Source organism: Monomorium pharaonis, chromosome 5 (assembly GCF_013373865.1).
Source record: "Monomorium pharaonis isolate MP-MQ-018 chromosome 5, ASM1337386v2, whole genome shotgun sequence".
NCBI classification, from domain to species: Eukaryota; Metazoa; Arthropoda; class Insecta; order Hymenoptera; family Formicidae; genus Monomorium; species Monomorium pharaonis.
In genome coordinates, this window is record NC_050471.1 from 26,609,144 (window position 1) to 26,623,714 (window position 14,571).

A 14,571-nucleotide genomic window follows, 5' to 3' on the forward strand; every position below is an offset into this window, starting at 1 on the left:
TAAAAATCTTATACTTTTACATATAAAAAATGTTGTTTATTTTTAAAATGTTAACATATTCTATGTGTTGAAAATCCAACATTTTACATACAAAAAATATTAACGTTATATAAATATTAATTGGTATTAGTACTACTTCAATATTATTGTTGTAAAATTATTTATTTAAAAAATAGCACACTTTTTTGCACAAATTAGTTTTATTCAATATTTATTCAATATAAAAGTATTATATAAGATACAAGAGTATTATACATTGCACTAACAGAAAAGGATGCTTGATTCAAATACATATTTATTTAAATTAAGCATTCTTTTCTGTCAGTGTACTGTTACATTATATATATTATATTATAAAAAATATTCAGTAATAACTGTCGTATGATTTTCTGAAGTGTACGCTTCCCAAGCTTTAGTAAATGGTAAATTTACCATTTTTATTGTAAATAATAAAGAATTATTTTTTACAATATATCCTAAATTTATTGGAGATATATCAATAGTACTCCAACTTTCAAATAAAACATACACTACAGAATTTAGAGCAAAAAATAACTTTGTTTTACCAAAATTGGGAAACTTTTCAGAAAAAGATGTACATATAAACTTATTTAATATTAAATTTGTACCCCTAAATTGTACACTTTTTCCAACGTAAATAAAAGTATTACATGTAATATTTAAATTTTTTGCAATTATTGTTGCATAATCAGTAGATTTTAAACTTTCTTTTTTAAAATTTTTGAGGATTGGTTCATCTAAAAAACTAAATCTGTTTTCCCACTCAAAGATAATATATTTTTGATGACGTACTGATAGAGTGAATGCAACATCTATAAAATTTTTTAATTTATGAGCTAAATCTTTAAAATAGCCATTCTTGCTCTCAAATCGCATGGTCCAGTAAGCTCTAGGAGGACCCATTTCTTCTATTATCATAGGATAATGAGTGATAAAATGATCTTTTGGTGTTAAAAAAACAGAATATTCTTTAATTATAAGTTCATGATGTTCTTTTATGGTTGTTTGTAAATCATTTAACATACTAGGTGTAATCCTTGGTGATAAAACAATTTTTAACATTTTTAAGAGTAGTAAAATTACTTTCCATTTATTAAAATTCTCATAAAGTTTTGGAACTACATCTTGTAAAATTAAAGGCAAAAAAATTATTAAACAAAGAGTTTGTGCTGCACGTTGTCCTATTAAATTTGAATGTTTATTGAGAAGTATAATGCTTGGATGATTTTGTTTATTACATAAGCCATAATCAAACGCTTGTATTTTATCATTTAAATCATTTAAAGTAATAAGTCCAGATTCTTTACAAAAATTTATAAATAATTTTAAATCTCTTTGGCAAATTCCTTCTAAGAAATCATGCATTACATCAATATTGAGATTTTTTGAAATTTTAAAATAAGCTAAATTTAACAGTGCACTTTTATGTTTTATTCCAAAAAAATTTATTGTATCGTTGTTTGCATACTTTTGTTGCTCTGCTAAATAAACAAAACTTTCCGTACTTCGTAATAAACTTGAGTTTGCAATACATGCTTTTTGGGCTTCTTTTTTATTCATTGTACAGATTTTACAATAATAATGAGAATTAAATGATTCATTCATGCCCAACAACATAACTGCTGCTAAATTATCGCAAGATGTAGATATTAGTGTACCTTTTAAGTATGTGTTTAAAGACTCAATAAATATTCCGTGATTTTCGAGAATTTTAATATCATTGACAATTACTTCTAATACAGGATTTATTCCAAATTGTTTAATATTAGCATTATAACATAACGCTGCCAAAAAAATATTTTTTAATTTTGAATTAATATAAATAGGAAAGTTATTAATTGTAAAATAAAATGCTCCAATTTTATGAGTTCCAGTTTTGCTTCCTAAAGGATTACATACTTCAAATTCATCGAAATAAAGTTGAATTTGAATTGCATTTTTATTTAATTGAAAAAAATTATTAGTTTTATAAACTTTACCATCAACGAAATGAGTGTAAGCATTACTATTTACCGTAATATCATTAGTAAAGTATTGTTGAACAGCTTTATTGTTTAATATAAACTGAAGAGTTTTTAATATAGGTACATACGTAAACGTACGTGTTACTGGAACTTGTTTATAGCATTGTATTTTACTATCATATTTTTTTTTTATTCCAACACCATGAGCTTTTTTAATAGGCTGAATAAAATTTGGTGACAAATTTTTATTTCGTTTATACACGGTCAAATGATTTTCAAATGTAACTTTAAAGTCATTAGTAAGACTTTGACGCTCATCCAAATTTGAAATCAATGATATATCATCAATAAGTGGAAATATTAAGTTTAATGTTGTTTCTAAAATATTTGTTATAACGAGATCAGGCAAACGTAAAGAATATAAATGTGCTACGTAATTCGAAATAGTTTTCTGTAGTTGATTTTTCTTTATACTTGTTTCTGTTAGTTGATTTTTTTCAATATATGATTTATTTAATAAATCTACATTATTAGCTGAATTACAACTATCAATTGTAATATCAAGATCTTCAAAATCCTCATAACTTTTAATATTTGGTTGTGCATAATCGTTACTTGTGGAAGGTACAGATTCTTTTAGAAGAATGCATTTTTTTAAATGTTTTGTAAAGCCACAATATGTTCTAAAAACAGCAGGACAATCTGTATTTGCGCAACATTTTAAAATAAGATTAGAGCTCTCAAACAATATATGTACATCACGTAAGTGACGAGATATGTCTTTAATCTTTAATGTTTTATATTTGCATAAGTAACACTGAAAAAACATTTTTAATTACAATTTTATTACGTTGGAAAAAGCGTAGAATTTACAAAAAAAGAATGTTAATTTTAATTAATATTATTTTATTATATATTCTTATTTTCTAAAATAAAAAAATTATACATATATGTTAATATAATTTTCTTTGGCGTTTTTATCAACAAAGATATTGCAATATAATCAATTTTTGCAAGAACTAAACTTTAATACTATTATAAGATATTATAATTAGACAAAAATATATTATAAATATATATAATATATATATTTTTCAATGAAAATAAAAGAATTTAAAATAATACTAAAAATATAAGTAAAAAAGTTATAAATTCTTTTAATTAGTTAATAATTTGTTTTTTGCAACCTCAAGTTTTGTGTGTACTTCAATTAGTTTACTTGTACACTTACTTGGAATTTTGTAATAATAATGTTGAAGAAAAATCCAAAAATTTTTAAGATCATTCTCAAATTCGACATGAAAAACATAGTGAGCTTTGAACAAATAATCAATTGACTTAATTATATCATTCGTTGGTAGTAAAATAAATTTCTTGTCTATTTCAAGAAAACATTGTTCAAATGCTATTTTGTTAGGACCGACAACGACAAGTCTTGGTTGATTAACGTTTTCATTTGAATGCAACGGTGTTCCGTTCTGAAAAATAAAAAAATTATTAATGTTATATAGCGTTATTATTATTAATAAAATAAAATAAATTTTAACATTTAAAATATATAATTATACGAACCTGCACAAAAACAATCAATTTTTTGACAATATTGTTTGCTTTATCTCTTGCAGCTAATTTTTTTCCTCTTGCTGTTGGTGGTAACAATAGTGTCAAGGCAATAAAGGAGTTAGTAACACGACTCCATTCTTAAAAATAAAATTAAAACATATTGAAACATATTAAAATTAATTAAAGCATTAATTTAAATGTAATTTTACGTTAAAACAATTTAAATAAAAAAATAAACACACCAAGAGAAATGTTATTCTTTTCAGTCTCGTAAACTGATAAAATAGCATTAACATATTCTACATATATTTGGCAAAATTTGTCTTGTTCAACTTCAGGAAAAAGTAGATTAAATTCTACATCAATCTAAAACCATATTTTTTATTAGATACTTTATAAATATTTATTCACAGTTATTAAATTATATAAAATCCAAATTACTATATATACATGTATATAATATATAAAAAATTACATATAAAAATAAAAAATTTAAAAAAACTAGAAATTAATCATGATTGTTACCAAATCCGGGATGTCCAAAAATCTCGGAAATACATTAAAAAAATTTTCATTCATATATAAATATCGTCTAACTTTAAAAGTTTCTTTAGTTTTTTCTATAATTTTATCTTTCTGTTCCAATGTTGCATGTTTCATAAAATCTATAGAGTCTTTAATAGTATCTGTTTCATCAGCATACTCAGTTCTTATATTGATATTTTCGATATTTTCTTTTTGTTTTTTATTAAAAACAATTTTTGAAACGCTTTTCTTTCGTTGTACGTTCGATAAACGTGAAGCAATATATCCAGTACCAGTTTCAGGATTATAAAAATGTTCCTATAAAAAGACATAAATTAGATTTATAAATAAAAATATATTAATAAAGAAATATTCAATGCAGAAGTATACAGATTGTACAAATTACATTACATTACATTATATAATTACGTATAATATGAAATTTTCCATATTATCAGAATAATTCATTTTTGTAATTTTTTCAAGACTAAATTCAAATTTAACTAACAAAAGATTGTTGGACGTCCAGTTCTAAAGATATTTGAAACCAGAAATTTATTGTATCACTTAAAAGATGATATAACTAATTTGAGAAACCGCAGTATGGACAAAGATTAATATTATAATAATGAAATATAACTTACATAGCCAAGATCACCTTCAGTGTTTTTTAAATTTGGAAAGAGGTCAATAATAGCTTGTGCATAACTACATTTTTCATGAGATAAAATTTGTCTGTTTACTTTCTCTTTATATTTTATTAAATGTTGCACAACAATTTTTACTACAAGCCTTCTACTCCTTTCCGATAAATATTTATTTTTTTCATAATCGTTAAGTATTTCTTGTCCGCACGCCGAATCTTTTATTATTTTACGTAATTTCTAGAAAAAAATTACAATACGTATTAATAAAATAATAAAACGAAATAAACGTAATAAAGCAAAACAAAAAGAAATTTACTTATCATACATTTTTTGATATAATTTCATTTTCCAAAGCGGTAGTATTTAATTTGCATTTTTTTGAGGATGATGCATATTCTTCAGGATCACTATCCGATCTAATATCAGAAATATCTGATACTACAATAGAACTACCTGCATCTCTATCTGAACTTGTAGATGGTATATTTATTTCTTCAGAAGTTTGCGAAAATGCTAAAAAAAATCATATTAAAGAAAATCAATTTAATAACACTTATTATAATAAAATAAAAATCTTTTATATCTTACAGATATCAATGATATTTGTAACAGTTTTTATTTTAATTATAACTCCTCGTGGATTTATTCGAACATAATCCAATAAAATATCTGATTCCAGTTTAGCATTGTTTATGTCAGTGAATATGAAATCTGTATTTCTTAATGAGGGAAAAGTTTCTTCGGCTATAGACAATACATATATTACTATTAAATAAAATAAATAATGCTTTAATGTATTAATGTATATGTTTAGAAAATATATTAAAAATAACCTTTTACAATAAAATGGTGAAAATTACATGGCTCTTCAATTTTTACCCATACTTTATCATCTTTATATTGCAAAACGCAGAATAAATAATTTATATTAATTTCCTGCATGTTTAACGATAAATATAGACTGGAAAAATAATAAAGATTACGAAAAGACTAAAATATATGTAGAAAATTAAATTGTAAATAATAATATAAGAATAACACAAAACATATAAATATAGATATAAATAGATATAACAAAAAATAAACATATAAAATAAATATGCTTCTGTGATATTAGCTCTAACATTATTTTTACATTACAAATGAAAATATCTCTTTAATGAATTAAGAGTATAAAATTCAAGCAAGGTCTACAATAAAATTATAACAATGAAGAACAATGAAAATTTCGATGAAAAATTTATACATACGGAATAAGAATTTTGTCCAGAGTTTCGTATTCGCACACGATTTTACTCTTGCGTAGAAAAATAAAACAATCCCCTTGTTTTTCAAATTCGTTTGGCGCTATTCTGCGACTATAATTCTTTATCGACGTAGTTGATGCTTATACAATTAATTTCGTTTTCAATGGAATTCAATAGCCGGCGAGCTAATTATCTGCAAATCGTTGTCACACAGCCGTATTAGTGATAGTCCTTAATTTTACTTAAGAGGTTATAAAGACTAAATTACAAGATTTCGCATAATACTTACGACGGTCGTAATCGACACACTGAGATCACTGAGTGGGAATTAGAAAAATGCTTCTTATGCAGAAAAAAACACGGTAGTCTCAAGCGATAACTTCACACTTACACATAATCACTAAAGTGAGAAAAGTGAGGTACATACGCTACGCCATCCGTGTTCGCTACACGCAGGGACTTGTTGGTCTGTTGCAGCGGCTATAAACACAAGAACGTCGCGTTGCGTGGGGTTTGGGGGGAATCAAACGGTATAAGACAACGATCTCTTTATAATAACATGAGAAATATGTTCATTTAACACATGGTAACTGTTACAAAGAGGAAAGTAACATATTTTATTTGTTCACTTTAACATATAAAATACGTCACCAAGATTTCATGTATTTACGTATAAATTGTGTTATTTTAACTTTTAAAAATAGTTAATATTAATTTAACATACAAAAGTCCAAATAACACAACAGTAATATGGTAAATTAACACACAACTGTGTTAAAAATTTAACACAAAACTTTTTACAAGGAAAAATTTTAACACAAATACAAAATATTTTTTACTGTGCATCATCTTTAAAAAATCTTAATTCTATTTTCGGTTTTAATTCCAATTGATGGTCCCGATTCCAAGTTTAAGTGCATTTAAAGATTTTTGTCGCTTAAGGAACAGAGCGGGATTTCGATTACCCGACAATGGAACGTACCGGTAACGCTTTTAGCGATCCGTTCGGCGATGCACATGCACAGCGAGTGCATAATCAACGAGTGTGCATACGTGGTCCGTTATCGCTCGCGCGATCGGATCATAAAGCCAGGCATTCATTCGATATCGGGCCAATACCAGCCATGGGATGATAAGCACACCAGACGAGAGGGAGAGAGAGACAGAGAGAGAAAGAGAGAGAGAGAGAGAGAGAGAGAGAGAGAGAGAGAGAGAGAGAGAGAGAGAGAGAGAGAGAGAGAGAGAGAGAGAGAGAGAGAGAGAGAGAGAAAGAGAGACAGAGGTAAATCATTCTTGGTGCGCATTGCTTCTTCATCCGGCAAAAAATAATGATTCTCTACGAGAACAACTGCAAATTGTAAGGATCTAATTTCGAACTTTCGATTACGCACATGTACGACTATAAATTCCATCATGAAAAATGTTTCTCGCTGTCGGTCGAACGAAACCGGCCGACTTCACTATCCCGAAAAGGTCTCTTCGTGGAAGGATTATTCGAACGTGGCGACACTTTGGTCTGCGCCGGCTTTGTGCGGTTCGTGCCGCTCGTGTAATATGCCTGCGCGAGCCGCTTAAAAATCAAGTCGAAGGCGACCCGGGTTCTTCCTCGCAAGGGGGCCGCAAGGACGACTGACAGGACATTCGCTTCCTACTGAAACTTGAAATGCTCCTGGAGACTCCGTATGTGCTTCCTAAGATATTTTTATTGCAATTTCAATTTGATGTTTGTACCATTTTAATTACAATTAAAAAACATATACACCTTTAAATTGATTTTAAATAGATTCTTTTAAATCTTCGTAAAAGATTTTTAATCGATTTTTTTTAAATTTTTGCTCCATTTCGATTTCAACCTCAGCGTTGTATACTGCCGATATGCCGTCGTGCAATTTGACCGAGTTAATAAATAGCGTGTCGCGCATGCAGCCGGCGAGGCTTCCTCGAGGTTTTGCGTGCGAAACGGACGTAATGGCCAGTCTTTTGTGCAATTAATTATAGCGTCATTAGTGCCATTGGCTGAGCGTCCGCTCGTTAAATTTCCTTTCTTCTCACCTAAGCTCCTTCCTTCCTCGCAATTTTCTTCGTCGAAATGTCAAAAAACCGTCGATGAATAAATTTTTTTAAAATATAAAAAAACAAACAAATAAGAGAAAGGCATTTTCAAAAAAGCACAATTAATACACATAACAAATCTACATAATAAATTAAAATGGGAACGTATTATAAATTATTACAATTGTCTCGTTCTTTTCGCGAGGAGGATGAACGTTCGTGTTTTTCTCATTCTCAGAAGTAACTTAGGAAATCCTTCCCTCTCTCCCCTCCCTTCCCGATGGAGTCCACAGGCATTCCAGAGACGAGGATTCGATGGGGCCGATAATTATTTGGGCCAAAGTGGTCCAGGGAACGTTATAAAATTCGTTCGATCTCCTTATCAGTGTTAAATACGACTGAAACGAATCCCGACACGAGTTTATTTGGAGTAATCTGCTCTCCGTCGCTCCCTTCCCGCTCCCCTCCCCCTCCTCGAGTCCACCGGTCCCCTTTGGTATCGTTCGGCCTTTTTCTCGGGGGCTTGCGCGGGGCCCGCAGCAGATAAAGCACCTGCATTCTCGGCCAGAAGACGGCACTTCGAAACCCACGCGCTTCGTCGATAAAGCAACGGTTGCATTCCTCCCCTATCGTCCTCCCCCTCCTCCTCCTTCCCCCAATCACCTCCGCGTCGCGAAGATAACTAATGCAACTCTTACAACGGGGTGTCCCTTTCAGCCGCAGGTACCGGGAATCAAGGAGCACGGCGGTCAACTCAATGACTGGAGACATCAATGGTCGTTGCCACGGCGGTGCCTTGAAAAACCACGAGGGATTCATTGCGAGAACTTACCATTTCAATTTGTCGCACGTGATTCGTCGGTGGAACTCGTATTTTTTTATATTACGGCAATTACTGAATAATTTATAAAGGTTTTTGATAAAACGTTTTAACAATGCGTTCTTTCATTACTATTGCTACGTTTGACCTTGCGTTACAAAAGCGACTCGAAGTTAAAAGTTTTACACGTGCAACATTGCAATTCTACAATGAGATCGCGTCTTGCCGTTAATTTCAAATAAACGCTTTCAATTAAATCTCGATTCGATTCTCAACGGAAAGACAGTAGGACAACAAAATCGTAGAACATCTAAGACTGCTCGGGACACCCCCGTATGACAGAGATTTTAATCGGCTCGTAACGCGAGGATCTTCGTAAATTAATATCCACGGAGACCGTATCGCAATATCGACGACAGTCCACGGATAAAGGACCAATCGCCACGAGAGCATTATTTTTCGATGATGGACAGTCGCAATGACGACGTTAGGACTCTTATTGTTACGAATTATACGTATAAACTGTGCAGTTTCCATCGTGCCTTTCTTATTCTTTAGTCTTCTTTCTTTACAATATGTATTACACGCTCCAGAAACCTCAGAGTAATAATTAATTATTCATGAATCCAGTCTTCATTAAGTCCTTCTGCATTAAACTTTTCTTTTAGTTTCCTCAACAACTGTAATAAATTGTTAAAGAGGGAATTTACTAAAAAAGATTTCGTTGTTAGTTAAGATTTTTTGTTTCCCCAAGTCATTCTTACATTTCTTCGTGTGATTCACATTGATGATCTTCAATCTCGATTTTCTTCACCCGTAATCTAAAGTAATCTTTAATTTCGTTAACTAATTTATACAAGTTTATTTTTATCATTTTACACAAGACTTATTTATTTACATAAATTTGTTTAAAGATTTATTCTCTCAAGATAAATAATTGATATTTATATTATAAGTCTCGATTAAGAGGGAACGGGAAACGCTTGCGAATTGAGACGTCGTGTTATCTGCTCCTCCTTCTCTTAACCGGCCATTTAATTGATTAACCGGTCAATAATTAAAGCTCGCAGGACGAGCGAGGCAAAAATGCGAATCGCAAGCAACAAGCGTTTCGCGACGACGAGCTCTAAACCGTGTCCGACCTAATTTTAATTGGAAACAGAGCCGATGTAGTAGTGTGTGTGCGTGCGTTGCGTACGATATAATGTTCCGATAGCGAGACCTGCGAGAGCAGGGAGAAGGGGGGCACGGATTGTGAAACGGGGTACTACCCTGGGCGGAGGGGGAAGGGGAGGCGCACTTATCTTTACGAGAAGCACCACCGTACGCGGTTTACTCTAAGCCTTTAACCTTCACATTTCTGGCTCGCCATATAATTAAAGTCATCAAGAGGAAGAGAATGAGGAGGAAAAATCGAGATGGACAGGAGCAAATGCTGAGGAAGAGAAGACATAGAGATAACATGTTATATAAAAATGTTATATATTCATATGTAATTGAAGAGTTTCCTACAAAGCAAGTCTAAGAAATTAAATTTTTAGAAAAAAAATTGAAAAAAGAAAACTCATCTTCCAACCGTTCATAAAATACGGGAGTTTTTCTCCAAACACATGATTGATATAAAACAATAAAAACCTTTTGAATTTGATTTTTTCGGCAATTTTATATTTATCACTTATTTATTTTATAATATTTTACATTTACTTCTTTCCTAAAATATTTTTTCATTTTATTTACAAAATTTAAAAAATAGCTCTTAAAAATTATTTTGTATTTCTTTTTGTAAACGTTCAATAACTTTTTCGAGCATGTAATAAATATACAAACAAAGATTTAATATAATAATAAGAGTTACAATATTGTAAATACTATATAAATTTACAATTCCTTAAATATTTAAGTTAAAAAAGAATTTTAATTTTTTTCAATTAAAAAATGTTAAAATACACTAAAGTTTCCCACATTTAAATAATTAAAATTAAAATTGCTAATAGCTTTTCTTTCCTCTTTTGTAATCAATATTCTGTTCATTAAATCGCAGTCACTTTCGAACGACAAAAAAAACCGAGAGTTTATGACAATTTAAATTACTCAACAAAAAAAGAATCAAACAGTTAGCTAAAATAAAAAATGTTTGAAAATCTTTTTTGCAACTTTGGATATACATGCAACTCTCTCTCGTAGTGTTAGATAATGTTTACGTGTTGCACTTTGATATACGTATTGAAAATTGATAATTAAATAATTCAGGCGTTGGAGGAAACGTCGACGCGCGCGAATACGAACATTACACGCGAGACAGACTGTCGTGGATCCGCAATTCGCGAAAAGCGAGTATTGCCGGCGTGAATAATGGCAGAGACCGTAATTATTGGCGCGGAGCTCTCTCTCTCTCTCTTGCTCGCTCTCTCTAGCCGGAGAACTATACATATAGAAGGCATAGCGTTGCATCGCATCGCGCCGCCGATCGCCAGCAGCGCCGCGGTCGAATCTAATTAAATATAATTAGCCGCGATTTGCATAGATGGCCGATAGAGACCGGACGCGGTGATAAGCGCGATAACGACTCGCGCACGGTCCGATACGAGGGACGATTATGGTCGCCCGGGTCTCGCTGCTCGAGCAGACATCGGCACGATCATCGCGAAATTCCGCCTCCGCCTCTCTCTCTCTCTCTCTCTCTCCTATTTATCTCCGTCTCTCGCTTTTTTTTCTCGTTAAATCGCTCCCCCTCCCCACCCCGACCTTCCTCCACCTCCTATCTCTCTTATCGCTCCCGCCCGGCTTTGTCTTCGCTTGGGCCCGGAGAACTGGGGCCCGAAGATCTACTCCCGCAGATCGTTCAAGAGTAATTCTTAATTAATGGAGGCTGGCGGGGAGAGGAGAAGAGAGGCAAGGAAAGAAGTTTAATTTGATAGCAGATGTTTTCTAAGATAGAGAGGAGAATAAACAGAAGGGATCGAACCGATTCTCTAATTAAAGGCGGGCGATTGAGCCACAGAAATATTTCATGCAACGAACACGGATGAAATAATATCCAGAATATCTTGGGAGGAAGACGTTCTTATCGTTGCCACATTAAACGCTGATGGAAAACTATGTGTGACATTCACGACTGTAATTGCACAGTAAAATCATTGTGGCCGGGAATATCATCATTTTTATAGTAATTATTGCAATAATATTGGTAACAATAACCACACACTTATAGTGACGTTAACTATAAAAAAAATTGTGTTTTAAATTATACAGCTTTAAAATATAGGACACTCATTTTTGAACTTCCAACTAAGACAGTTTAACTTGACAATTTTTATCTCTCCCATTTGACATTTCATTACAATACCGTTGGAGACTAGCCTAAATATGTACATATTATCTTCGACGGAGATACGACATTATAAATATATTTGTAAAACAATTAGTTATTCGCGCTAGATGACAATGTCAGAGGTGCCTTTTACGAAATGGACTTTTCATAGTAACGAATCATGATATTCACACGACTATTAACAAACTACGATTTGATGAACTCGAAAAAATTCCAATATTCCATCCTTGTATTTCATGTAATCTTGACTGTTTTTGTAATTATAATTTATTGTTAATCAGCTAAATAATATTGAAAATGGTATGATGGCAGACCAAAACGTATATCAAATTTTGTTAATTAACAAAATACATATTTACACGGAGAACTTGTATTGCTCTTTAACCTCTCATTTTTCTATTATTAAAATATAGCGTATTATTATTAATATTATAGTATTATTCCTGATTATAATTATTTTACTATGTAATTATAGTGACAAGTACAACACATTTTTCTATCATGCTTGTTACTACCATTATTGTTAAATTGATTGCCAACCAATTAATATTGCGACATTACTATTCTCGACTTGGAACTGTTGTGTTTTCAAGATCGCAGATTTATGTTTTGCGCGCAGTTTAAGGCAAATAAATCACGCAAAGAATATCAGCATCAAGATCCGGCAACCGATAAGACTCATCTTTAATTAGTTGCGTTCTCACATATACACATATACAGACTATACTCTTATTGCTATTTCTTCTTCTCCCTCTAAAAATTAACATCACATCCGTCGCGGACAGTCTCCGAATCTTAGATCTCTTGCAAATTATAAACCAACTTTTTCCTTTAATCACCGCGTTGTTTAAATTCAAACATGTAAGATTAGGACAAGATTAGCATGCCTGTACGTAATAACTTTAACCTACTAATCTTAATTCGATTCAAAAACTTGCACTTCTTAAGGCTCACGTGCCTCCCCCGGCGCGGCGTAAACGCTTCATATATTCTAATTAAACGTACTGATGCATCGCGCACGCCTTAAAACTCGATATACTCCGCGGAGACGACTTTAACTATTCGGCGCTTATCGTCATCCTCACCCGTCGCCGAGATTTTACGGCAACGGCGAAAATTGAAAAGGGGTTTCGGGGGACGACGAGAGAGTTTACTCTCCCGCGGTGTGGCAAACCACCCGCGCGCGCGCGCGCGCGCGTGTGTGCGTGCGTGAAACCATGCGTGCGAAGCAGCGCGTTAAGCAGGAGATAGGTGTGAGCCCCGTCTCTCCCCTTCCCCCTCCTCCCGCCGCGGTCCCTGCCCCGAGGACAGGACGACGGCGGCGGAGGAGAGAAGAGGCAAGGGATCCGATATCTGTTCGCACGTCATTACCCCAGACACTGCTGCAGCAGCAGCAGCAGCAGCAGCAGGATCTGGCCAGGATCGTTCCGGTCGCGGGAGCCCGTCTCGCCGTTCTCCCCCTCCCTCCCCACTCCCTGTTCCGCCCCCTTGCTCGTTCGCCGGAACCTCCCCCCTCCGCTATCCTATCCATGATCTATGGATCATAGCCCGTTTAATTCCGCCCGCCCGAAACGAGAATCTATCTATCGCGGAAGACGAAGATTCGATTCGATTCGATGATGTATCGGCCGGCGACGTCGCCGCCGTCTCGAACCGACTGCTCCGGCCGCCGATCTCGCCGCGGAATCGGAACGGAAGAGCGACGATAACGGAAGCGATCGGCTTATCGAACTCGGCGCTAGAGCGATTCGTATCTCGAATTTCTGGAGCGTGAGATGAGCCGAGCGAGAGATTGCAACGGACGTAATTAATAAAAAAAAAGAGGTATGAAATATTGAAGCTAACACCGTTATTATTACGGATAGATAGAGAAAGAGAAAGAGAGAGAAAGAGAGGCAGTACATTAAGATAGTGATAACATAATTAATTCTAATCTGGACGATTAATAAATAAGAGCCGACGTCCCGTTTGCCCCCGCGGTTCCGCTCGGAAGTGAGTCCTGGAACGCCGAAGGGCGGCCCCCGTGAAAAAGGTTGAATAATCACGGCGGTGGCTGGGGGGGGGGGGGGGAAGGGTGTTTCGTGCGAGTCAAGTCGCATTCCTCCCCATCGCGTACGAATGTTGGCGGGCACGTACGAAAAAAAGGGTTGTTGCAGATACGGTTGGGACGCGGGGCGATCTGATTAGCGCAATCTAATTAACGCTGCTTTTAATGGCGTTCATTAGCACACACATCGTCGCCCTCCCCGCTGAGTCTCGCCCTCTTCCTCCTCCTCCTCCTACCCGCATTGACACTCCGTTAACCCCGCCGTTCGTGCGCGAGACGAATGTATAACGAAAAGAAAAGTTCGCTTTTTCCCGCGCTGTAACAGTCAGAATTAAAGAGCGAATGAGTTAATGT

General features: G+C 33.7%; 2 protein-coding genes across 3 annotated transcripts in view; both read right to left on the reverse strand.

Moving 5' to 3' along the window:
- LOC105835957 (zinc finger protein ZFPM1) overlaps nucleotides 1–14,571 on the reverse strand; it is a 217,271-nt gene that overhangs the window by 148,155 nt on the left and 54,545 nt on the right. The gene's annotated exons all lie outside the window — the stretch shown is intronic.
- Nucleotides 182–6,824, reverse strand: LOC118645888. Of its 2 annotated transcripts, XM_036287776.1 has the most exons (11): nucleotides 6,257–6,824; nucleotides 5,971–6,160; nucleotides 5,554–5,681; nucleotides 5,309–5,464; nucleotides 5,046–5,233; nucleotides 4,718–4,957; nucleotides 4,074–4,391; nucleotides 3,791–3,914; nucleotides 3,558–3,685; nucleotides 3,217–3,463; nucleotides 182–2,802 (listed from the first exon to the last, which is right to left on the reverse strand). In XM_036287776.1, the coding sequence occupies exons 3-11, from the start codon at nucleotides 5,660–5,662 to the stop codon at nucleotides 2,783–2,785; spliced, it is 1,530 nt and encodes a 509-aa protein (XP_036143669.1). In that variant the 5' UTR covers nucleotides 5,663–5,681; nucleotides 5,971–6,160; nucleotides 6,257–6,824; the 3' UTR covers nucleotides 182–2,782. The 2 variants fall into 2 exon arrangements, with proteins under 2 accessions (XP_036143669.1, XP_036143668.1); XM_036287775.1 differs by lacking the exon at nucleotides 182–2,802 and having other exon boundaries at nucleotides 3,069–3,463.

Excerpts from the sequence above, each read along its gene's own strand:
- LOC118645888 (XM_036287775.1), bottom strand. The coding sequence starts at position 5,662 with ATGCAGGAAATTAATATAAATTATTTATTCTGCGTTTTGCAATATAAA. Across the intron at positions 5,465-5,553 it reads TCACCATTTTATTGTAAAAG|CCGAAGAAACTTTTCCCTCA; the intron begins GTTATTTTTAAT and ends TATTGTCTATAG. Across the intron at positions 5,234-5,308 it reads TACAAATATCATTGATATCT|CATTTTCGCAAACTTCTGAA; the intron begins GTAAGATATAAA and ends GATTTTTTTTAG.